Consider the following 24,292-nt stretch of genomic DNA (forward strand, 5'->3'; position numbering starts at 1 on the left):
GTGCCAAGACGCCCGCGGACCCCCGGCTCACGCGCCGCTCTGTCCCGCACATCGCCGGGGTCCCGCTGCGCTCCCCGTAGCGTGCGTGTGCACCGGGGTGGGACTGACGGGCGAGGAGCGGGGATCGGGCGGCTCGTCCCGGCGGCCGGCGATTTGGTGCAGCGGGCTCGGCGCGGCGGCTCCTCCGCGGGTTTGGCCACTGTTCGTTAAACCGGTGCTTCCTCGTCCTGCCTCTTTTGGGAAGGGCAGGATTGGGACCTGCTGCGTTTCTTGTTCGACTCTCAAAATTAACCCAAAACAAGGAGATGTGTCTTGCAAATAAACGGAGAATTCGAAGGAAGCCGCGGGGAGGTGGGGCTGTGTTAGACTGGTTTGGGTTTATTTCTGTGATGGTTTTGCGCGTGGGTGTTTTAATTGCATTTTGTTTTTCTTTAAAAGCATCATATAAACCGATATAACACCTCATCGAATTGTTCTCAGGGCAGAAGCGGGGATAACATTTACCCGGCGCAGTGTTCGTACACACACACAGCAAGAAGCAATTTGGTGTGATATTTGCGAGTAAAAACCCAGGAACAAAGCTGGAATTACTGCTGCGGCTGCGGGGCTAGGGACTCCCGCTCCGCTTCACAGTCCCGCCACTTAGAGCTGCCTTTTGGCTGGGTTTTGGGTTTTCTTCTTTTCGTTCTTCTTTTTATAACGAGAATTTACGAAAACTCTTGCGGAAACGGGGACTATAATTTTCCTCGTAATTGTGGAAGATAATTTGACGGAAGCCCTCTGTGATGGAGAACTTTGAATCCTTAAGAGAAAATAGGAAGGGAACATAAAATATTAATGCGAACGAGCAGCTTTTTCGCCGCTGATTGAACTCTGAAATTTTAGCAGCCTTTATCTTGATCTCAGAATTAAATAATCATATATTATTTTTTCAGCATTAGCGACAAAGATTTTCAGATTTGTACTCTCCAGAACAAAATCCAAATAAGCTCTATTACTGAAAACCCTTTCCAAAATATTTAACTAAAAAGTAGTCACGAATTTCTTTCAGAGATTTTTGCGTACGAAAACGGCATAAAAAGAGGCTTTATCTTAAGACCCCCAAAAAAGAAGCATTAAGTAATTCAAGTTAACACTTGCCCTGCTTATTATGTATCAATATTTTGGGAGCATTACAAAATAAACTCTTTCATTTGGCAGGGTCATGGCATATCACCGGTCACATTAAGAATCTCCGCACGGAATCCTTTCGGGATTTTCATTTCCTCAGATTTAGATCTTTAACGGTATCGGATAGAAAAAGACACCAAAACAAACAAACAGGAAAAAACCCAACAAAAACAACAAAACACAAAACAAAACCAAACCAAAAAACCAAAACGTAACTCCCTCAAAAAAACCCCAAAAAATCAAAATCGAAAGGGAAGCGGTGGCGCGGAGTCCGGCGCTCGGGGCGCACGGGTAGGCTAATGGGGATCGCTTTTCCCGTCAGTTTTGTTTCCTCAGAGGGAATCCCGGCTTGTTGAGTTCGGACAGGGCTGTCCGGCACCCACACCGGGTGTGTGAACACTCGCACTGCGCTCCGCAGTGTTCAAACATGTTAGCGGCCAACCCGAGCGAGCAGCGCTGCCACAGGAGCGGGCGCGGGGTCGCCGCCGAGGAAGCATCCGTAGCCCTCAGGCCGCTGCTCCGCCCAAGCTCTCCCGCCCGCAGCCCCGCCGCGACGGTTCGGAGAAGCCTTTCAGAGGCGCAACCCCCGCACCCCATTCCTCGTCCCCGCCGGGGCCGGTTGCGCCGCCGCCGTCCGCGGGACAGACCCGCGTCCCCGCCGGGGCCGGAGGGAGGGTCCCGCTGCCACCTGCCCGTGGCCCGGCGCTGGACGCGCGCTGCTACCTACCCCGGACAGGGCAGGAGCCAGGAGCCGCCGTCGGGCCGGGAGCGGCGCGGGGAGCGGCGCGGGGAGCGGAGCAGCCGGGGCGCCGCTCCACCGCCACCCTCGACCAAGATCGTTCTCCCCCTCCCCAGCCCGCGGGGGCGCGCCCCGGGCCCGCAGTGCCCGCGCCTCTCGGCGGCTCCGGGGTGCGCGGAGCTGTCCGCCCCGCGCCCCGGGCGCCGCCGCGCGTCGGGGGCCGCAGGGGCCCGGCGGGGCCGGGGCACTATTTGACGTCGAGGAGACGGATCACCGCGGCGCAGCGATACGGCGCGCACCAATGGAGTTCAAATGTCAGCAAGTTTGAGGAGGGGTGAGGCGCCGGGGGGTGTGTTCCTCCGCGGCGGCCCCTGCTCTAAACGGCGCGGCTCCTCGGGCCGCCGCACGGCTCAGGGGCTGGGAGCGCCGGGAGCTCCGTGCCCCGCCCGGCCGGCCGCGCCCGCGCTCCGCCCGTCCCGGCCCGCCCCGGGAGGGCCCTCTGAGCCGCGTAGGGCGTGGGTCCGGCGCTGCCTGCGAGCAGGTGACACCGCGGCTGCCCGGCGCCGTGTGCGCGGCATGTGCGCGCCCGTGTAGCGGGGCGGCCCCATGGGCGGCGGCGCCGGCTCCTGCCTCTGCCCCCCGTCTCTGGAAGCCTGGGCAGGAAACGCTCCTCATGTCTCCCTGATAAAAATAAAAGCGACTCCATCCTCCCGGCCGCAGAGTGTCCCCGCGCCCGGTTCGACGCGGGGCTGAGCCGGCCCCGCCGCCCGGCAGCGCCTCGCCCCGCCGCCCAGAGCGCCGGGCCGCGCCGCCGCCCATGGACATCGCGACGGGTCCTGAGTCCTTGGAGAGGTGCTTCCCGCGGGGCCCGCCGGACTGCGCCAAGATGCTGGACGGTATTAAAATGGAAGACCACCCCCTGCGTTCGGGGCCGGCCACGCTGGGAGTGCTGCTGGGTGAGTTGCCGGTCGCTTCTCGGCTATGCCGAAAGCGGCCCCCGCGCTCCGCTCGGTACCCGGGGCTGCGGTCCGATGGGCCTGGGCTGATGTGGGCTGTAGCCGCTCAGTCTCGGACCGGCGCCGGGCGCGGGACTGTCTCGGACGCGTGTGCGGGACGCGGTGCCGGCGGCAGCCGTCGAGCTCGATCTCGCCGAGCGGCTGGGCCGGGTTGCCCGGGACCGAGGCTGGGGAGCGGGGCCGGGCTGTGTCGGGGCTGGGAGCGGGGCCGGGTCGGGACCAGAGCTGGCACTTGACGCCGTCGTCTGCCGTTGCAGGGTCGGAGTGCCAGCACCAGGCCGTCTGCGAGGGCTGCCAGCGGCCCATCTCGGACCGGTTCCTGATGCGGGTGAACGAGTCCTCCTGGCACGAGGAGTGCCTACAGTGCGCCGCTTGCCAGCAGGCGCTTACCACCAGCTGCTACTTCCGGGACCGCAAGCTCTACTGCAAGCAGGACTACCAACAGTAAGGGCGCGGGGGGCGACGGGGGTCCCGCCGGGGCAGCCCGGCCCAGCCCGGGGTGCGCTGCGCGTTGCGAGCGTGTTCCCGATCGGGCCGAGCCCGGCGGAGCGGAGCAGCCCCGCGCCGGGCCCCACGGCTACAGGGTGGCTGCTCTGGCGAGCGGGGACCCCGGTGCAGGCGGCGCGGCGGGCACGGACGGGACCGGAGACACCAAGCCGCGGCGTCCGACGCGGGAAGGGCGCTGTCCCCCCGCCCGCCGCGGTCTGCGACCCTGTGGAGGGGATGGCGGTGGGGCGGCCCGGCCCGGGCTGCGCAGGCAGCGCCGCGCCCGGAGCCGCCCCGCGGATCCCTCCTGCCCGAGGCGAGCCCCGGCCCGCGGCCGTCCCAGCACCGCCCGGCCCGCGGAGCCCCCGCTGGCACTGCCCGGCGGCGGGGCTGGGGGCTCGGCGGGGCCGTCGGTGCGGTGCCGCGGGCCGGCCCGGCGGAGCGGCCGTCGGGCGCGGAGGAGGCGCGGCGGGGCCCGGCCGAGAGACCAGCGAAGCAGCGGGAAGAGCCCGGAGCTGAGCTCGGCACTGGCCCCGGCGCTGCCCGCTCTCTCTGTTATTCCGGCTTTATCCCCAAATGTCAGGCGCTGTCGGGAGCGGCCCCCGCCGCGGCGCGGCCCCGCGCGGGGACAGAGCCCGGCCCCGCGCCGGGCCGCCCTCCCCAGCAGAAGCCTACTTCATGCTTGTCACCGAAATTGAGGATCCTTTTTGTGCCGAGAGGGGGGCGAACATGGGCACTTCAATCACTAGGACATAATATGGCTCTGCTAGAAGTCTGGCAACAAACAAAGAACAACAACTATTGGTTTGCATCAACTTTTGTCAGGCATTCAGCAGGCTTCCAGAAAGGCCTGAAGTGGCTTAGTGGCAACAATGTGCATTTCATAGCTACAGCATGAAAATCCATCTCCATGGAAACGGGTAGTAAATGCTAACATGACATGCTGAGTATAAATATTGTGAGGGTTATAACTCTTGTATAAATGGCCCAGATAAATGTCCCCCTGTTTAGGAATTACAACAAAACACGTTATTTCATGCCGCAGCCCTCACCAACTCCCAGAGATTCCTCCATGGCCCAGGCGCTGCACATGGAATAACCCGCAGCTTGCCCGTGGGCCACTGCCATCCCACCCTCGTGAGGCAGGGAGCATGTCCACAGGCTTTACCTTTTCCTTCTACACAAAATAAACCACCCTGTGGTAGCTGTAGTTGTAGATCAGTGAAACTTCTGCCTCTGTGGGTAGTAACACCTTAGATATTTTTGTTGATTAGGAAAGAATTTAGAACAGTCTTCAGGCTACCTAAGGAAGCGTTATTTGGCAATGTAAATATTTACATTATTTGCAAAGAAATGTACCCTCCCAAGTCCCATCCTTAGTTTCTGTAAAATAAAAGATCATACTTAGAAACCTAAAAAGCAGGATCAGAGACTATTTCTTTGTAAAAACAAAAATACTTTCCTGACTGAAAATAGAAATGTTACTGCTTCAGAACTTCCCGTATTATCAAAGGTGTCCAATTGTAGAGGGGGGGGGGAAACAGAGTAACCAGGCTGGTGAACAATAAAAAGATATCAACATGTTGGCCTTTGTTGAATCCCAGCACCTAGTGTGACATGACATGCTGCCCTGCTGTGTGTGCCCCCGAGGACTGACAGCGGCAGCGGCTCACGGAAAGGGAAGGGGAGGGGAGACACGGTAAATCAGAATTTGTTTTCTCTGGGATTTTATTAGCCCAAAAGAGCAAACATGTGAAACTATGCTGACACAGATTATGCACCCTTTCAGACTTGGAGAAATATTCGTTTATGGTATCTAGAAGATAAAAATAGCTGTCCATCCATGCGAGTGGCTCTGGGCTGTGTGATGCAGAGGGTCAGTTTTATCCATCAGACTGGGGGGGGAGGGTGAAGCCATGAGCGAGCTGTTCGAGGCGGAGTGGGCACAGCCTCGGTCCTGTGCTGGAACACCGGGATGGGAAATGCCTATGTGCTCAGTGAGCACGCCTTGGGGTAGTGAGATGGAATAGGATCGGCACAGAGGAAGACAGGGATCAGTAATACCAGATACTTTTTGTCATCCTGAGTCTTATTTACAGATCTTGGGGGGGGGAGGGGGGAGAGAAAGAAAGAAAAAGAAAAGAGGGAGAATAAAGTTTACTTAAATATCTCAGTTCCTGAAATTTACTTTAAATAGATTTTTCTGTACGTAGTAATGCAATTTTAAAGGTCAGATTTCTCCAGAACTCCCAGGACTATAATCAAGCACTGTGTGTATATCTTTGGGAAACTGGTGTCTCATCTTTCTAATGAAAGCAAGCTTCTGATGGGTCAGATATCAGACCTTACACCTTTCCCTGGGTCAGGAATGATTGCTGCCCATCCATGGATGAGGGCATTTCACATTAGGGGGAAGGGTGAAAACAGTTTTTGGTTTTGTGGGGGTTTTTTGTGGTTTTTTTTTGTTTTGTTTTGGTTTGGTTTGGTTTTTGTTTTTGGTTTTTTGTTTTGGTGTTTTTTTTTTTTTAATTTTTTTTTTTTAATAAAAATGTTGGCTGTGTGAAGCTACCCTGGAATGTTAGAATAAATCCTTGGGGAGGTGGATTGGTGGCCCAAGTCCATTTTGAAGTAGTCAGAGGTACCTGATAAATGTAATTTATCACAAAAATATCATTACTATGTCAATGGAACCAGTGGGACGAGCTAGGCACGTTTTTGGTCTTTTTTTAAAGAAGGAATTCAATACATTTAAGTACTTATTTTGCTAAAATTTAGGATTTTGAGGGTCAGGTGCATTTGATGACAAGGTTTTTAAGGGAAAAAGTCCAGAGCAGTACAATGGCACCAGGGAGGCTGGGTCTCGCAAGCCCAAGTCAATCAGAATCTCTTTGATTTTAGTTAGAGCTTTAACAAATTGCTGCACATTTTGAACCTTACACTTAACACTGGTGTGATTTTTTTAAAGAATTTTTTTTTTTCAGATAAAATGAGTGAACAGAGTGATTGTTTTTCAAAAATAGAAGACTTGCAATAATTGTATTTTGGCACTTTGCTTAAATTAATTTATCTATTGCACCGTTCATAATAGTGCTTCCTTCTAAAAAACGTTAGTATTTATAAATACTACAATTTTTCCCATTTGTATATTTTCATGTTTTTGTGATTGTGCTTTTCTGGTTTGTTTTTCTTTCAACTGCTCAGTCTTACGTAGCAATTTGTCCTGGTTATTGCTGATAGTAAAAAAGGATATGTTATGAAAAATAACTGTTTCGGGTTACATGTTTCATATGTAAGTAATGCATATAATTTATAGAAATATCTGTATTCCCATTCTAGCTTTGGAAATAAAGGCTGTAAAAGAGATATTTATTCAAGGGACCGGATAACAATTGCTCAGAGTAGCTATTTTGTAAGTTTTCATTAATGCATTCTAAGTTTTGCTTAGGGTGGGAGTGATAAATACTCAGGTTTTTGTTCTTTTAAATATGGCCAGGCATTGTTTTAGCATCACGTTTGAATGCTATTACAAAAGACCCACTATGTATTTCTGGTATGTTTTTGTGCTGTTCTTCATCTTTGGATTCTTTCTTGTCGGTGGCTGGGCTTGTTTTTGCTGTGCAGTCAGCACAGAGCAGCACGTCTCCCGCAGGAAGGAAAGAAAACCCCACGAAACCTCGGTGCTGTGGGGAAATCTTCCCGTCTCCAGATTTTGGGAATGCTGTCACACGAGCATAACTCTGAGGCTGATGTTTCCCAGTTGAGTTGCGTTTTATATTCAAAATACAACAAAAGCTTCCCGTCAGTGAGTGTCTCTTGGTTTTGTGACTGTTATTTTTCTCGCAGAGCGCGAGCTGTGGAATGTGGCAGGAGCCCCGTGCAGGAGGGAGCGGAGCTCCCGGATTCTGCTGCATTCTGCTGCCCGCATTCAATTGCAGTCTGCTAACGACAGGATTTGATCTGTTTTCAGTTTTCCTGTTTTATTTTTAACCGAGGAGCACCAGCCGGGCTGTTGTGCTCACGGGTGCAGTTGTGCAGCACCATGAGCTCGGCAGAATAATGTGGAGCAGGGGGTCCCTACAGCTGCCCTTGCCTTGTGCCGAAGGGGCACTGGTCCTTGTGCGTGGGTCACGAGGAGACAGCACAGAAACGGGGTGAAACTTAGAGACAGGAGTAGCCTAAGCACATGCCCTGGACGTGAAGTAATGAATAAAGTTATGTCCTCCACTAAAAATGCTTTTAAAAGTCGCTGAAATACTCTGGCATTTTTGCTGAAAATCCCACCACTCCTGCTCCATCAGTCACATCAGCCCCATCAAAAATCCTCTACGATTAGGCTTTCGTGGCACCTCGAAATAGTCCTGAAAGCGGGAGTGTTGAGGAAATGTGGCTGTTATTTCAGTCAGTGACGTCAGCGGAGTGGCCGTGCTGGGACTGAGCCCCTGCGGGTCCCCCGTGTCGGCGGCTCCGTCCCCGCGGGTGGGAATGGCACGGGCCTCAGCGGCACCTCAGCAGTGCCGGGCACCGGCCACCCGCTGGGTCGGGCTGGGCTGCCTGAGTACTAGCAGGGATCTGGGACGGGGTGTGTTTTGAGAATTTGGGGAGACATTTTGGTTTTCTACTGCAATCGTCGTAACATTGAACAAAATAATTGCAATGAAAAGATGTGATTTGCACTGATCTGTGGCAGAAAACCAAAGGGAAGATTTTTGTGCAATGTAGGCAATATGCAATTAAATTAACAGGAGTGTAATTTAAAATGCTTTATTACTAACCTGAGAAAAAAATAACCTATAGATGTGAAATACCCTACAAAAATTTCTTCACTGAGTATTATAATAAACAGGAATATTTTATATTCTGTTTAGAAGTCAGGTCTGTTATTTTTTGGCCTAAATTTTTGAAGTCCAAAGGCACATGTCACCTTTCCAACTATCGATAATATATGATAAAACAGCTGGATTATAATGTCTTTTCTTAGATTAATTATGTTAGTAGTGTATTTCAGTGGTAAATATACACCCCTGTTGCTTCTCTCTCCTGTGGAACAGCCTGTAAAGCCTGGTACATTCTAAACTGCTCACCGCTCTGGTGAACCTGAAAGTGGGGGTTCGGGGGAATCAGCTTTAGTAGTGTGAGAGGCTGCGTCCTTTGGTCGGATATCTGGGCAGAAATATTCAGGAGAAAAAGGAGTATGCTTTTCCCTAACACAGCTGTGATTTTTATCTTTTATTCCAGACAAAATTTGGATTTGCACTAAATCGACTACTTCTTGCAGTAACAGGAATTGATTTTATTTTATTTAATACCTCTTCCTGGAATGGAGAGTGCAGCAGATACAGGGAGTAATTAGAGGAGACCTGAACCCCCGCGTGCTCGGTGTGGAGGCCAGTGGGAGGTTCGGGAGGTTTCAGTGCGGTAGGAGCAACCGGGGCCCTCCTGGCTGTAATGAAACACTCGACAAAGTCACTGTGCCAGCGGCCGCCCTGGGGCCCACGCAGGGACACGCACAGGCACCCCGAGCACCTAGGGACGTCTACTGGCGTGGTTCAGTGGGGCAGTTTTGGAGGGAGAGAGGGGTCAGTAAATACTTCATGTTTGTTGTCATTGCCAGGCAGAGCAGGAGGGTCCATGTCTGCGTGCCGTGCGTGGAGCTCCCTGTGCTGCGTGGTGTCTGTGGCAGTTTGGGGAGAGTGTGGAGTATAAATATAACAGCAACATTTCATGACAAAATTAGAAAGGGATTTTCTACTGCTTGAGCTGGCTTGGACCATGCCACGAGTTGCATAAAATGCAGAGTCAGAGAAAGGCTGTGAATTTTAAACCACAACAAGATGGAAAAGGGTCATTGCTGTGTCCTCTGTAGAGGTGTATGAGGCTGAATGACAAACTTGCAGAAAAAACAGGGGAAAATGCTACTCTTTGCCTACAGTTTTTTTCCCACATGATAAGTCATGTTATTGCTCTAGTGAAGTGAGAAACAAGCAAGTAAATAAAACTGTAAAGTGACTTGGAGAGCAATCTCCAGTAAAAGTAAACAAACCAGGTATTGCTCTGGGATGGTTTGGTGTGGTAGGAAGGGGTTTTGGCATGATTTGGGATGATTATGTTACTCGCAAGGCAAAGATTGACTCATAATGAAATGACAGTTTCTTGTTCATTGCAGAACATAAAACTTCCACGTTTGTTTTGAAACAAAGGACACAGTTAGTTATAAGTAACAATATGTTGTGAGCCCCAACAGCCGAGTCTGCAGCAGCCAAACGATGGAATTAAAGGAGTTACTTTGGAGTCAAGTGGGTGCGATTAGGAACAGAAATTTCCATTCTCCAGGTGATCTGAAATAACTAAATGAAGTGGGCAGGAAGTTTTCATCAAATATCTACCTTGTAGACTGTGTAGTTATGGTATACTACAGCCAAAGCTATGGACGAAAACTGAACTTTTTGATAAAAAGGTATGAGAATTTTGTTAAAAAGCAGAGGTCTTTTCTGAATTACAGTATTTTATAAAATGTAACAGGGTGGTAATATAATTTTGCAACAGTGGAAGCTTTAACAGCACGGGTAGGAGACGACACTTTTCTCCATTAGTAACTAAGTAAAAAAAAAATCTATGAACAGCTTCAGATCTAATTTAAAATAAATGTTGAAAGTCAAGCTAGAATTCTGAGTTTAAGAGTAGAGACCATAAAAGAGAAAAAAAAATCACAATACTCGTAAGGTAAAATGAGCCTGATTTTTCATTTGAAATGTAATATTAGTGTTTCTAACATGCATGTTAATGCAGATCTGAATCTTCAGTGCCTTGTTCAGGCAAATTATTAATTGGTTTTAGATGCCTCTACAAAATCAATATAAAATTGAGGCAGTTTTTATTTATTTTCTTAATTGTTTAAAAATATTGACCTTACATTTACTTTATGTTCCTAGATTTGCTTTGGCTAGACTGATGCTACTGAAATGAAATATTGTATTACCCTTGCTTTACTGTCTTACAGTTGCTCTGGCCACACTGTGACAGCTGCATCCAGTGGCCGTGGCTGCCGAAGCCCCGAGCCCAGAGACAGCCCCTGGCACCAGTGACACTGCCAGGAGCGGGGCTGGATGGACAAGGGCTCCTGCCCCTCAACCTCAACACGCTGCTCCCAAAGCAGCCATTTTGCAAAATAGGCTTTGGTTGTTACCAAACAAAATACTGATAACTGTTTTCTCCTTTTATATGACCAACATGTACCCAGAATAGGTGTGCTGCCATGGCCCTTTATCGCGTACTGAATATACCTTGTAGGTAGAAACACCGTGTGTGGCATATTATGCAGTTTTAATGCAGATTATGCTGAAGCAAAATCCTTAAAATGAAGTACTTGTAGTCACCATTAACTATCTGCCATCTCGAGGGGTTATAATGTTGAGGTCAGCATTGACAGAGGCCCATGGGGTCTGTTACACCACGTGTGCGCTAGAGCTGGGACTCCAGACGCCTGCCACAGCCCACCTGTGCACGGCTCATCACCTCACTCCCACAGAACGGGGGGTTTTACTCACCTTTCGAAAACTATTTGCCTGTGGGCAACTGAACAAGTAGACTTTTGTGAGATTGTATTACAGTAAAGGAATTGTTAATATGACTAATTTCAGCTCGTGATTTTCTTGGGTTTGAAATTTTACAGTGATCTTCCTCACAGGTACAGCAGAACTGCTATGGCCCAAATCAATTAAATGCCAACATTGTATCAACGTAACAAGGTATCGCACATTTCTTGGGGACTTGATAAAGGTCAGTGCTGTGATTCTCTTGTAACAGGCAAATAGGTTTACAGAGAACCTGTATCGTGGAGGTCATTTGCTTTGCTTCCAAAACATAGTATTTTTTTTAATATGCCCAAAAATTTCTTCTGCAAACATTGACATGAACTTGTGAACATGCAATTTTATTGGCTTCAGTGACAGCCATCCTCACTCATCAAAGGAGGGAATTTGGCTCTTGATTTTACTGCAATCAGTGTTTTATGTATAATGTACAAGAGTGCATGTGCACTCTCCCAGTAAGAGCTGGTGGGATTGATGTACACATGCTGAGGACCAAATCCTTCTGCTAGCTGTTAGGATGTTTACTGTCACGTGCTCATTCCTTGGTGTAACCTGAATTACCATTCACTGATTACAAAACCAAACAAAGCCAAACAAAGAATAATTGTCTGCATCAATTTTTTTATTTTTTTTTTTTTTACAGTTGTTGCTTTTGTCATAGGTTGGTATTATGATAGCGAGAAAGCAAGCTTGAATTTGCAGAAGAAATTATGGACATTGTTTTAAAACATTTCTGGTTACAGCCAGTGGTTACTGTGATGGAGAGAAGCATCATTTCTCCTTACAGCACAGGTAATTCCTTGTGTGTTACTGAGGGAGCACGTGTGTCGCAGCCTGTGGATGGAGATGGTGTGATGGGGACAGCGTGACAGTGTGGTGGGGACAGCATGATGGTGTGATGGGAACAGCACGATGGTGTGGTGAGGACAGTACTTGCTCCCCAGCAGTGGAGCTTGGCAGGGTACCGGGCACTGCCACTTGCACAGCTGGAACTGGGATCCTGGGCAGCTCCGTGGAACCAGACCCTTGGGCTGCAGCAGGATACCTGCCAAAACTCATCAGCGAGAAAGGTTACAGTTTACATCCACCCCCCACCGAACAATTGTTTCCAACCTGTGGGATCCTGCCTTTTGACAGAACCAGCTTGACAAGAGCTTGTATTTTTCTATCCTCTGATAGTGCAGTTCCTTCCTTCCCAATGGAATCAGCTTTTCTCTGTTCTGATTTTTTTCTTTCACGTCACAATTTTAATCTAGTTTGGGGGGGATGTAGGTGCACTTGCTGAGGTTTATTTTGATAACCCATGTAAAGTGAGACTAGTGGTAAGAGGTTTATTAGCAAATGACAATAAAGCACTGTAGGAAATCATGAAACCAAGACAAAAACCTCAAAACAAAACATTGAAATGGCTGCCGAAGAGGTAAGCTACCTTGGTCATGGGGATACCTGGTACAGCGAGGTCCAGCTGTACGTGACAATCTGGTAACCCCAGCATTGACCATAAATATTCAGGGTCTTCTGCAGATGTTTCTTGGTAGTTAATGCTCTGTGCTGAGCCATCTTAGAGTGCAGCAGTGCCTTGGCTGTGCCCCTCAGTGGTGCTGTGCCCTGGGTCTGTGGCAGACTGTGGCTGGGAGCAGGCCCTGCCAGTTCATGAGCCCACTCACAACCTTTTGAATGGTCAGGAGCCACAGGAGAGGTATTGAATGCTGTGGGAGGGCTATAGGAAAGTGGTGGGCATGGGGAGGAAGGGTTGACCCAGCTCCCCAAGGCCTCACCATGGCCTCACAGTCTGGAACTGGCCAGGCATCATCCATCCTCCCCACTAGTCAAGTGACGTGTTCAGGATGCTGGAGTTGTTCTGGTGTGGCTGGTGGCTCACAAAGATCCAAAGCCACAGGCTGTGGTGGGTGGATGGCTGCTGGCTTGGAGGAGCAGGCTGGTGCTCCCTGCCTGTGTGGAGTGGGGCCATGCAGGTCACTTGTGCAGGTCAGTCTGCTGGTCTTCCAGAGGTTGGCATTTCTGACTTTCTGGGGGAGAAAGAGCTGATCCTCCCTTCTCCTCCACCCCTGCTGTTAATAATCTTGGTTTACAGACTAAGTATCCGTTCCACGAAGGTGTGTACATGCAAGCTTGAGTCAGTACCTGTCCCACCTTTGGAGCCCTCCTCAATGGGCAGCATGCGCAGCAGGTGTGAGCGCTTGCAGGAGCTGGCAGTACAATCTCCAGCAGCCCATCACCAGCTGGGAACATTCCCTGCACAGAGGGGCTGATGCTGCCACTTGACAGGCCCTAGCGAGGGCCTGAACTGGCAGATCCCTGCTCCCAGTAGTGCCAGTGAAGCCAATTGCTCTGACATGCTGGGGCTTGTGGTGTCATGCAAGGTCAGTTTACCTGACAGTGAGTGTCTAGTGAGAGCTCAGTGGAGTTGTTCACTGAAGTTTTTGGGGATGTGGCTCTTCACAGGTGAAACCTACCCTAAGTAGAAGTCACAGTTTAACATTATGGGTTGTCTTTGCAGCTGGATATTGGCATGGGCTTCATCTGGTGATAAGTTTCCCCTGTGGAGAGTGACGCTATGGGGTCAGCCCCACTCATACTGGAGCTGTTGCATGAAGTGTGGTCGGGCCCTACACGAATGTTGGCACTGGCAGTGAGGCTAGTTATTGTTAAGAGTAATTTATGAAATGATGCAAAAGTGCAAGTGGAGTAAAACACTTTGAAGGAAGAAATGGCCTGTGAAATGTTGCAGCGATGCTATCTCTGCTTGGCATTATTAGTCTGAAACTTCTGGGCTTGGTGCTTAGAGCTGCAACAAGCAATTCAGCTGATGGGAGCAGAAAGTGTTAACAGAGAGCTACTTGGGTAGTGGAGAACAGGCGGATCCCACTGATAGGGATTCCCACTGTGCCCTGGCTGCTCCTGGCTGGAGCTGCTGTGGAACAAGGTTCCATGGAGGAGGCAGAGTTTGTATTTCAGTGGCAGCTTTCCCTTGTGTCCCTCGTGTCCTGCACTAGAGGCTATGGGGCTTGCATGACCTTTGTGGGGTCCCTGAGCTCCCATGGGGGTGTCCCAAACCGCTCTGGGGTGCACAGGTCCTGCCAGTTCCTTCAACTGCACTGCCTCAGCCTCGCTGCCCATGGTGGATCCAGTTCCCATCATGGTTTTGTGAGTGTGGAATAAATTAGCCATGATGGCACCTGCATTAATTTTATGTGCAAGAATCCCCTGGGATTCCAGGGCAATTACAGCAAGAGCAACCTTGCCCAATACAGCATCCTCCCCACCCCACCACTGCTCCCCATAGAGGGGACAGGAGGGCTGAGCAAAGCAGCACTGGCACCCGCAGCATCCCTTGTGGCAGAGCCTGGAGCGGGTGGTCCATGGTCCCATCGTGCTCCATGGCTGGCCCAGGGCACTGGGACTGAGCACCAGCAGCAGTGGAGCTCACTCTGCTGATCTGTGTCCTTCAGAACGGCTGGAAAACAGGCCCAAGGCAAGTGTGCTGTCTTGGTTTCGTACATGTCCCTTGAACACTACTTGTCTTGAGTAATTGAAGCCTGTCCCATTTGTGGCTTTTTTCTTACTTAAAAAATCCACTCATATTTTGGCAGGGGTTTGTCTGAGTGCGTAGTGGATACATTCAGTGACAAGAGCTATAGCATTCAATTTGTTGGATGCCACAATTAAACCTCGGATTTTTCACCCGACCATCTGAAAGCCAATTGCACATTTTCAATCAGACAGGAATATACACAAACAAGGGCAGTCTGTGGTGGCCCTGGATCCCAACAATGTGATTTTCATCACCTTACCAGTCTTTAGGGAGTCTTCAGCTTCCATCTGGAAGTACCTTCAACCCTTTCCAGCTACAGATCTTGAAATAGCTAGAACAGAGAGAAAACCAAAATTACATGGAGTTTATTGCCATTTCAGAAGGAAAAAAGTGTTTGAAAAAGTTTATTCAGGAAGCCAGGGGAAGTTAAGTGGGAGACATTTGCCATTTCATCAGGGTGTTGGTGATAGCCATTCATGTCATAAATGGCTTGTGTCATTTGATGCCAAAAATAACACAGTTTTCCTCCCCAAAGGCCTATAGGGTTTTTTTGCAATAAATGTTTATTTGTTAATAATATACTTTAAAAAGTCCAGCCTTGACCTCAAGTCTCCAAAAGAATCCATCTTCTCTCTGAAAAATCCTACCAAGTTTGTGTAATTTTTTCTGGGAAGGTGTAATTGATGGCGCAGTGAAGGGCAGTGTGTTTGCTTTAACTACTGCAGCTGCGTGGATTAACTGTTTATAAGGGCCTACTGTGCTTTGAATGGCGACTTGCTTAGATTTCAGGCTTTACTTGACAGCACTTCCTAATTGTTCCTTGGATTTGCTTAAGTTCCATCAGTAAAAATAAATTTCTGCACTGAGCTCACCCATCGTCCTTCCCTCATCGCTGCTTTGAAACGCTTTTTTGTATGAATCATGCTGCTCTCTGCAGCCTCGAAATGGAGGTGGCCAGGACAGGAACTGAGCAGGGCTGAGTGGGGCTGAGCGGGGCTGAACTTGTTCTGAGTCTCCTTTTGATTTCAGAAAAAATGTCAGAGGAATTTGGGTGCCGAGCAAATAACCTGTATACAAATATTTTGGACAAGCTTTCAGTGTAGTAATGGGAGTCTCTAAAGATGAACGTAGAACTGGCAGGTATGAAACGTGATTAGATATTTGAAAATGTAATAAAGGATTTTGTAAATATGCATGATATAGAAACTGCTGTTTTTAGAGAAAACAGTAAGTGAGGTATTTCGTTTATTACTATATGTATGTTGCACTGTTTTGAAATTGCCTTCCCAAAAGCTGGAGTTGGATTTCCACAGGCAAAGAGTTTGTGGAATGCCAGTGACATGTGATCAGCAGCCCAGTAAGCCAACAATTGTCTTTTCGCTAAATTACCAACTACCACTGCTTTAACAACTTTAAATCACGTTTTTTCAGCTGCCTTTGTTCTGCCATCAACCACTCTGGTCCTTTTCTCTTATGATTTTTCTTGCAAACTCTTACTAAACAAGTGAAGTTTAGTAAGCAAGAAAAGTATTAAGTCACTTATCAGATATTTTGTTGTTAGTCCTTAAATGAAAATGTGGTTTTCTAGAAGAACTCTGGAGCAGTTACTCCCTTTAAGATCATCAGAGTTATGGGAGAGAGTTACACATTTAATTTCTCAAAGCATTTCAGCAACAAGTGCTAGTTTGTTCTCAGTCTGCCAGGCACTTGGATGTGTAAAATGAATGGAATTCATTTTTTCTTTGAACATTTTGCATTTGTGGAGCTAATTTTTTTTAATAACGTGGACATTCAGGTGCTTTGTTTAAAGCTTATTTCAGTGGGACTCCATGGCACTAAATGGCACTAGTTTACTGAGAATATGCTTGTACTTTATTAATTGTGACAATTATATGATGCTTTAAAAATCTGTATTTTGAGAATCAATATTTCTGTCTTGGGCTGCGCTCTCGCAGTTAGAAGCTGGTTAATTTTACTCAGTCTCCTCAGTGGCAATTTACATGGCAAAGTTGCATGCACCAGTGGTAGAAGAACTGGGGATGCCTTTGGGTGACCAAACTGTGTGGTGAGTGATCACTTACTTCCCAGAGGCATTTTCTGGGGCAGTCTGGGGTGAAGAAACCTGAGCAGCTCCTCTTCTTTACCAGCAAAGGCTTGGCTGTTCGCAGAATCACAGGATGGGTAAGGCAAGAAGGGACCACAGGGAGTCACCTGGTCCGACCTCCCTGTTAAGCAGGGTCATCCTAGAACATGTGGCACAATGTTGTGTCCACATGATTCTGGAGTATCTTTGGTGAGGGAGACTCCACACCCTCTCTGGGCAATCTGTTCCTGTGTGTGGTCACCCATACAGTAAAGGAGACCTCATGCTCAGGTGCAACTTGCCGTGCATTGGTTCCTGCCCACTGTCCAGGGCAGGTACCCATGTCTGGGCTCACGAGTGGCTGCACTGGCATGCAGGTCACAGCTGCAGGGTGTCCAGGGGCAGCAGCAGTGTATCCTCCTCCTCTGCACCAGGGTTCAAGGCCTGATGGGCAGTGTGCTGTCCTCCTCCTCTCTCCCAGAAACAAGTCCTGTGCAGACCTTGCGTGTGTCCTCTCAAGCCTTCCTGGGGTAGGGGAGTGCCGTGCTCCCAGGGCTCCTCTGGTCACCCTGGCCCGTGTGACACAGGCTGACTCTGACATGCTCCTGGCCAAGCCCATGGCACAGCACGGCAGGGCCCAGGCACCACGGCGGGTATGCAGGGGGTGCAGACGCTGACGCTCCCTGAACTGCCCCTCCGGGTTCTGTGAAGTTTCTCCTGATTCATTCCCGGGTGATTCATGCTGTCAGCATCAGCTGCCTGTTTGTGAAACTGAAAAGAAGCAACCTGGAAATGAAACAGTCCCATTACTGAGGCTAATATGCATTTGCTCCCATAAGAGGATATTAAAAGTCCTTTTGTTTGTTGTACAGGCACTGAGCTTTACCATGTTTTAGTCTTTTTGTCAGCTTTTTTTGGTATTAAAGCAACTGACAAAAAATTTAACTTTATCCCTGTGCATGAGCACTTGTGCTAATTAATTCAGTAACTCTTTTGACCTTCTGTTTAAAGGATCACAGCTGGTTCTGTTCCTGCCCAGACACCACCATCCCTCAGCACCCTTGGTTGTTCATGTATTTGGAGCGTGGCTGTGGTGTGAATGTCTGGCATTTGTATGCTGTTATATTCTTGTAATAGCCAACATTAACAAAGTTAAATGGGCAAATGAATAAGAGAAAGAGTAGAAAAGCAAAGGAGCAATTAAATGTAACTTTTCATCATGAAAAGGATTTCACTGGTTTATCTTCTAATAAGATTATGTCACCAACACAAGTACCTAGGAGCCTGTGATTGACAGCCTCCTGTACTTTTATCAGGCAGTGTGACACTAAACCTTGGGGCCTTTTGTCCGATAGAGTGAGCTCACGGAAACTTGCCGTCCTAATCCCCTTATTCATGTCAAGCACAGAAAAGAAGTCCTGATCAGATGGCACCTTACAACAGTGTCACCTCCACCCCCTCGGCGCTGGATGGACATGGGACATGGGGGGCTTTGTTCTCCAGCTGCACTGTGCTCCTGCCCACGGCACTACAGCCCTGCTCCCGGCCTGGGCTTCCCGTGCCCTGCCCAGCACTGCCCTGCTGGCCCTGCTGCTGCCCTGGGGAAGCCGTGCACACGGTGCAGGAAAATCCCAGGGAGATGGTAGGAGATTTACAGGTTAACTGGTTTTGTTTGGATTCTGCTTTTATTTATATATAAATTTGTTTATATATATGAAGAAAGGAAGGCCTGTGAAGGAAACATTTTCTTTTGCGTTGTGTCTGTAAGATCATGTAGTGAAATGTGCCATTGAGCTTCTTCAAACTTTGCACCCAGGCAAAACAGTAAGTGGAACTAACCCCCCTGTCTTTTCAGAAGCATAGGATCAATGTTGTAGGAGTCAGCAATCCATCCCAGTGCTGGTATTTTAGCTTTCATAGGACCAGCCCTTTCTTAGTTGTAGGAATTCCTTTGTGCATATCCCTGTGGTAACCTAGTGGAACTAGCAGTTCCCTGTGGTGCTTTATTTACTTGTCCAACTGTTTGGAAGTCTGTTAGTCTAAAGATCAGATGCTCTGAAACAAATCTTATTACTTTAACCAGTTCTGCAAATTCTTCTTTCTCCATTTTTATTGACTTCTCTTCAGCTAGAACTAATACATGTGCAGCAGGTGGGCAAGTACGTCTCTCAAAGTTTAGCCCCTTGGATTTAACATGAGAAACTATAAATCTTTTTGTTTTCCTTGGAAAATGTGGGAAACCACAGGTATTTGAAGAGTTGCCTCCTTGGTGGATTTGTGGAGTTTATACCGGTTGCTGTAATTTTTGAAACAGAAGTCTGGGAAATTATGAAAGAATGCTGCATTCTGGGGCACAGTCTAGTTAATTACTTTTTTTCTTGCATTAAGTATTTTTTCAAGCTGTAATCAAAATCAAGGGAATGGGAAAGTTTTAAGATTTTTTTTTTCTTTTCATCCAACCTGGCACCACTGGCAGAGAAACTACGTCAAACTTCCTCCAACTCATCTGCTACAAGCTGGTGCCATCGGCACTACTCACTGTCCTCATTTGAGAAGGCGTGTCCAGCTCCTCTGTATTTTTCATCTCTATGCACATTTTTAAAGTAATTTTGGATGTAAAAAGTCCAGTGCTAATTAAATGTTTTAAGAAATCGTTCCTCAGGAATTCCCCTTTCTCCTCCCTGTCCTCCGCCCCGGCTCCTGGCGACCTTGTGCACCCCAGTGGGTGCTCACATCTCGTCCTGGGCAGATGCTTTGTCTCACATGGCACTTAGCTCCAGCAGATATCAAAGTGCTTTGCAGAGAGACCTGCCTGGGGTTTCTGCAGGCTGGGGCCTGTCCTGGGCATGCTTATCCCTGGGACACACTGTTTCTTCCCATGTCTTCTTAGGACCAGGCTGCCCCAGGAGCGTTCTCATGTCTGGGGCGTGCAGATTCGTTTGCTGCTGCTTCACCTGGGTTTGTTTTTCCACTGTGAGCGCCAGTGGCTGCTAACATGCAGTGCAAACAGGGGAACGTACACAGGGCGTTATTTAAAAAACCCAGCATGCAGAGGAACTCTCAAGGCTGCAGCTTCCCTGTAGCAGAGCACATTTGCTTTGAACAGCCAGCTCTGTTGAGATCTCAGGAGGGTGATCCTCTGTCAGTTTGCTGTGGCCTCTGCAGGACAGACAGGGCTGGAGGTGCTGAGCTGAACACAGCGTTATGTACCCTGTGAATCCTTGAGGCCAGTGCAGGGGTCTGTTAGTGTCTGTAAACTTCTCAGGTCAGTTAACTGATAGGTGAATTGAGCAGACAGTGGGATGTCAGGGTGAGCTTGGGGAGAAGGTTCAGTAAAACTGTAAAAGATATCAAAACATCATCAAAAGCATTACTGAAATGCAAGAGTAGGAGTGTTTAACACATCTGAGGTGTTAAATACAGACAGAATCAATGTGGTATGAGACTGCATGTACGTCAGAGAAGGGGACTTCAGAAAGCATCTGAGATCCTGTTACTCTCCTGGGTTTGAATCTGAGGGCTGTTCACTGCTCTCCTCGGATCCACTGACAGTGTTACCTGTGTGCAGTGTCCTACCCTAACACAGAACATGTCTGGTTCAGAAGGATATAGGAAATGCAGCACATTCTGCATCTTCCAGAGGGAACCAAACCTCGTCCTCACTGTGTGCCCTGACACTTTACACAACAGATTCTCTGCTCCTCTTGATGCGTTCTACCCTTCTCTGAGCAAGAAGGTCAGTAAACAGGGGAAAACCATCTATTCACGGTGAGTTTGGGGTGGTGCTTCTGTGTTAACAGGACTTGATACTACAGCATTCTCACTGAAAGAAAAATAACTTTTGTTTCGACCAAAAAAAAAAAATACAAAAAACCTTTTGGGATTGAATTTCAGAGCCTCCCTGCCTTCCTCTCAGCCCCCTCTGAAGGCTGAAATGATTTGTGAGCCAGGGCCTGTGACCCAAGGAGGCATCAAGCAGCAGAGAAGGGAAACATTTGGAGTTCAGAGGGACAGTGGGTCTTGTTGATCAGCGTAAGACAATGCAGATGTTTCAGATCATAAAGTCTTTGATGACAATGAGAAAATGCCCCCAATAGCCTCTGGGCTGAGGTCTTCTCTGCAGCTCTTTTTCCTTGGTGTAGTGATGCCACATCTCACAGGATTATGTTTTTAGTATTTATCATGGAAGAATTTCTGTGCTTATTGCATTAGGTAGCTCTGATGAGCAGTGCGGGATTTTAATTTCTCACTGGGAAGTGTGTTACTTCTCTGCCCCATAGATGTTGGGGGTGGCAGGGCTAGGCTGTGGATGCTGCCAGTCCTGCCAGTGGCCCAGGGAGGAGGGTTGTCTGAGAGGAGCTGAGCCAGAGGAGCAAGAGTTTTTGGATAAGGGTCCAACAATAATAGCATGTCCTATTGCCTTTTCTGATATAAACAGAGATTTCCTGGAAGGAGGACATATTCTAGGACAAGGAAAGAAAAATACTGGTGGAGTTAGGAGGAGGAGGAGGAGAAATCATTCAGGATCCTGATTCAGCAGAACATCTGCTGAACATCTAGGCACAGACCACTGGTCATGCCAGCTCTGTCCAGTGCCAGCCTGTTGATCCTGGTGTTCCTGCCGTTGGGAGAAGTGGAGAGGAACCATTGGAGCAGCACCTACCCTGCAGACAGGAGTTCTGGGAGCCAGCCGTGGCACAGGGATTTGAACCTGCACTGCATCCAGGGCAAAGTATCCCTCAGCATCACTGCTGGGCCAGAGAGGTGGGTGAGTCTCACATTCAGATTTATGAAAAAATGGGCCAGCTGTACATGTGTACAAGCACCAGGAGAGTGGCATGGGCTGTGGAGCCCATGTTGGGGAAACAATCCCCAATTCTATCTGCTTTAAGGCTTAACAATTCTATCTGCTTTAAGGCTTAACACATGAGAATCAGCAGATATCAGTCCTGCTGTGCTTGGGTGCATGCTGGGGTCTCTGCTGGCTAGAGAACATGTCCATACCCAGGCCCAGAGTGGGGCTTAGGTTCCAGGGGCCCTATGGGACTCAAGGATGGCTCCTGACCATGGCCTCAGCCCCAGGCAGGAATCACAATGGAAAGATGCCCAAGACATCACCCTGGGCATCTGGACATCACTGAGGCAGACACAGGTGCAAGCACCTCAGACTCTAAGTGGCAGTCCCAGCACATCTGGAAGTGACAGTGGACACTTTTTCTTGGTGAGACTCCCTGAAGCCATGGAGGCAAGCCCCATCCTGTGATGCTACTGGAGCAGGTGAGCAGGGGCTGAGCCTGGACTCACCTCACCAGGTCCACTGCAGCCACTACTGCACTAGCAAATCCCAAATTACATGTCTGCAGCAAGGAGGGAGGAGACAGATGTTAAAATATTGTTTGCTTAAAAAATAAAGCCAGTTCCCTGTTGGCTAGGGGGAGTGTGGAGGCTGTGCAAGGTCTTTCCAGAATCCGTCTTGCTGGGAGGAGGATGCTCCCTGCACCCGCTGCAGGAGAGGGTGGTGAAGGGGTGCAGCAGTCGCCTGGAGCTGCCACCCTGTGTGAATGCCTGACCCTGCACAGCCCCTCACTGACCCTGCACAGCCCCTCACTGACTCTGCACAGCCACTCACCGTGGCTCCAGGCAGGGCTGTGGAGCACTGCGAGCACCAGGGCGAGGCGAGCACCAGGCAACGGTGGGTTTGCGTCTTGGCACTGCTGTGAGGGGGACTCTGGCTGGAGCGATTCCCGTGGATGCTGCCAAGCTGGAGCTTGGCAGAAGAGTGAGAATTTGCTAACTGTGACAATCGCCTGCCTGAAAAAAATGTGTCTTTATTTACCAGTGGTGTGTTCAATTAGCTTGAGCTTTGGAAAAGCTGTCTCATCCCTCTGACAGTCCCCCCTGCAATTTGAACCACCTCTGCTCAGAAAAAGGGCTAGATAATGTTTTGCTTTAAAAAAATTAGGAACCCCTTATTTCTGGTGCTCCACTTCACAACCCAGCTTTGGCCTCTGATGCTAACTGGAATGGGAACATCCCTTCTTGGTTGTGTTTGCTACCGAGAGCGAAGTTTTTTGGGCCATTTGTATAAGTTACTGTTCTCTTAATGGGTATAGCTAAATAAATGAAACCAGAACTCAGGCCCCAGAGAACGTCTGTCACAGGGGTTTAATTAAAAAGCCACTTGCCTGATCTGTTGTGATTGTAGTAGAAGTGAGTTTGTGATTTTGGAGAGGTGACTGCCACCTCGGTGTGTATCCCCACCAGTTGTGCAGACGCAGCTTTGCCTTTTGATTTCGGCATTCGGCATTTGGCTTATCATGGAATCTGAGCATGGCCTCTATTGTCATTATGCTTGAAGGAGTGTAGTTACGGGCACAACTGGAGTTTTGTAAGCATATACTGGAACATACACTTATATTAAAAAGAAGTTTGCAATAACAGTTGTGTTTAGAAACAAATTACCTTGGTTTTCTATTTCTCGGCTGTTTTTTGTGAAGCCAGACGACCCTCTTCCAGGGATAGTCTGTCTGCTGCACTGGCTTTGGGATTTCAGGCACAAGAGAAGCAAACTGCCTACTTTAAAATGGTGCTGAGCAAGCAACAATGTTTCTGCATCCAAAACAGCTCCACAAAGTACCATCTCTGGTAATCAGCTGATTTTTTAGGTCATATGTAAATTAAGAACACATCTGCTTTCCATATGTCCCACATACACAGCTTACATGTGTTTCTGGATGTCTTATCTTAATCATAGTTATTGGCCAAAAAAAAAAAAAAAGTTTAAAATATTTTTGGATTCATAATGTTATAAAACCAACAGCTAGAAAGCAAATGAGTCATGTACTACACTGCAGTTACAGTGTAAAATTACAAGGAGTATTTCAGGGCTGTATTTCTTCACTGGATCAAAATCTATAGGCAACATTACTATCTCTCCTGTATTTTTGTCTAACAGAGATCTAAAGAAAAATTAATTACACTTCTTTGACTGATTGTTATTCTGCTGAAGTATGGTTCTAATCCTTATTAACATTCTCTAAAGTCATGCATGAAATACGACTTTTGCACCACACTCTGTGGCATATGTTTTCTCTTTCCAGTGTATTTTTCAAACTATCTTCAACCCTCACTGCTGTTCATTATTTTAAGATAGGTTTAAAGTTTGCCACAGTCTCAAAACTGATCCAGTACAGAGCATTGCAAGGGAAAAAAAATGACACATCATTCTGCTCATGAACACAAATTGCTTCTGATTATTTAGCTTTGAATGTTCTCCTCATACTGTTTTTATTAAAAGCCTCAGTATATTTACTCTTGATAGTGTCTTCAATTAAGTTAAAAAGAGTCCCTTTTCTATAGCAGTATGTAAAGAAAATAGTTGTTACAACCGCAAAATTACCGAAAAACCTGGTTCTAGTAAAGTACTACTTCAGTTCAACAACCACAGCACGAAGTTTGCTGTTTTCTTGTAAACTTTCCAACCATTAGATAAACAGTGTCTGTGTCTTCACACAGAGCAGCACCCTCACGTTGTTTGATGACAGTTGTTTTCCTGCAAAACGTGTGCTCTGTTAATCCATTTATCAGTATGGAAAACTTGTCAATTTATATAGAGTGACTCTTTGGCCAGTGGTGAGTAGGTCTTTGCTCCAG

At 48.3% G+C, this 24,292-nt stretch overlaps 1 protein-coding gene across 1 annotated transcript in view; it reads left to right on the plus strand.

Annotated features, from left to right (window-relative positions):
- Positions 1 to 2,316: 2,316 nt before the first annotated feature.
- The window catches only part of LMX1B (LIM homeobox transcription factor 1 beta), a 90,335-nt gene continuing 68,359 nt past the window's right edge, over positions 2,317 to 24,292 (plus strand). Inside the window, exons 1-2 of the mRNA XM_050320166.1 lie at positions 2,317 to 2,865; positions 3,183 to 3,369. Coding sequence (XP_050176123.1) covers positions 2,727 to 2,865; positions 3,183 to 3,369 — 326 coding nt within the window. The 5' untranslated portion in view covers positions 2,317 to 2,726. The remainder of the gene's footprint in view (positions 2,866 to 3,182; positions 3,370 to 24,292) is intronic.

Source organism: Myiozetetes cayanensis, unplaced genomic scaffold (assembly GCF_022539395.1).
Source record: "Myiozetetes cayanensis isolate MyiCay16 unplaced genomic scaffold, myiCay2020 scf23, whole genome shotgun sequence".
NCBI lineage: Eukaryota > Metazoa > Chordata > Aves > Passeriformes > Tyrannidae > Myiozetetes > Myiozetetes cayanensis.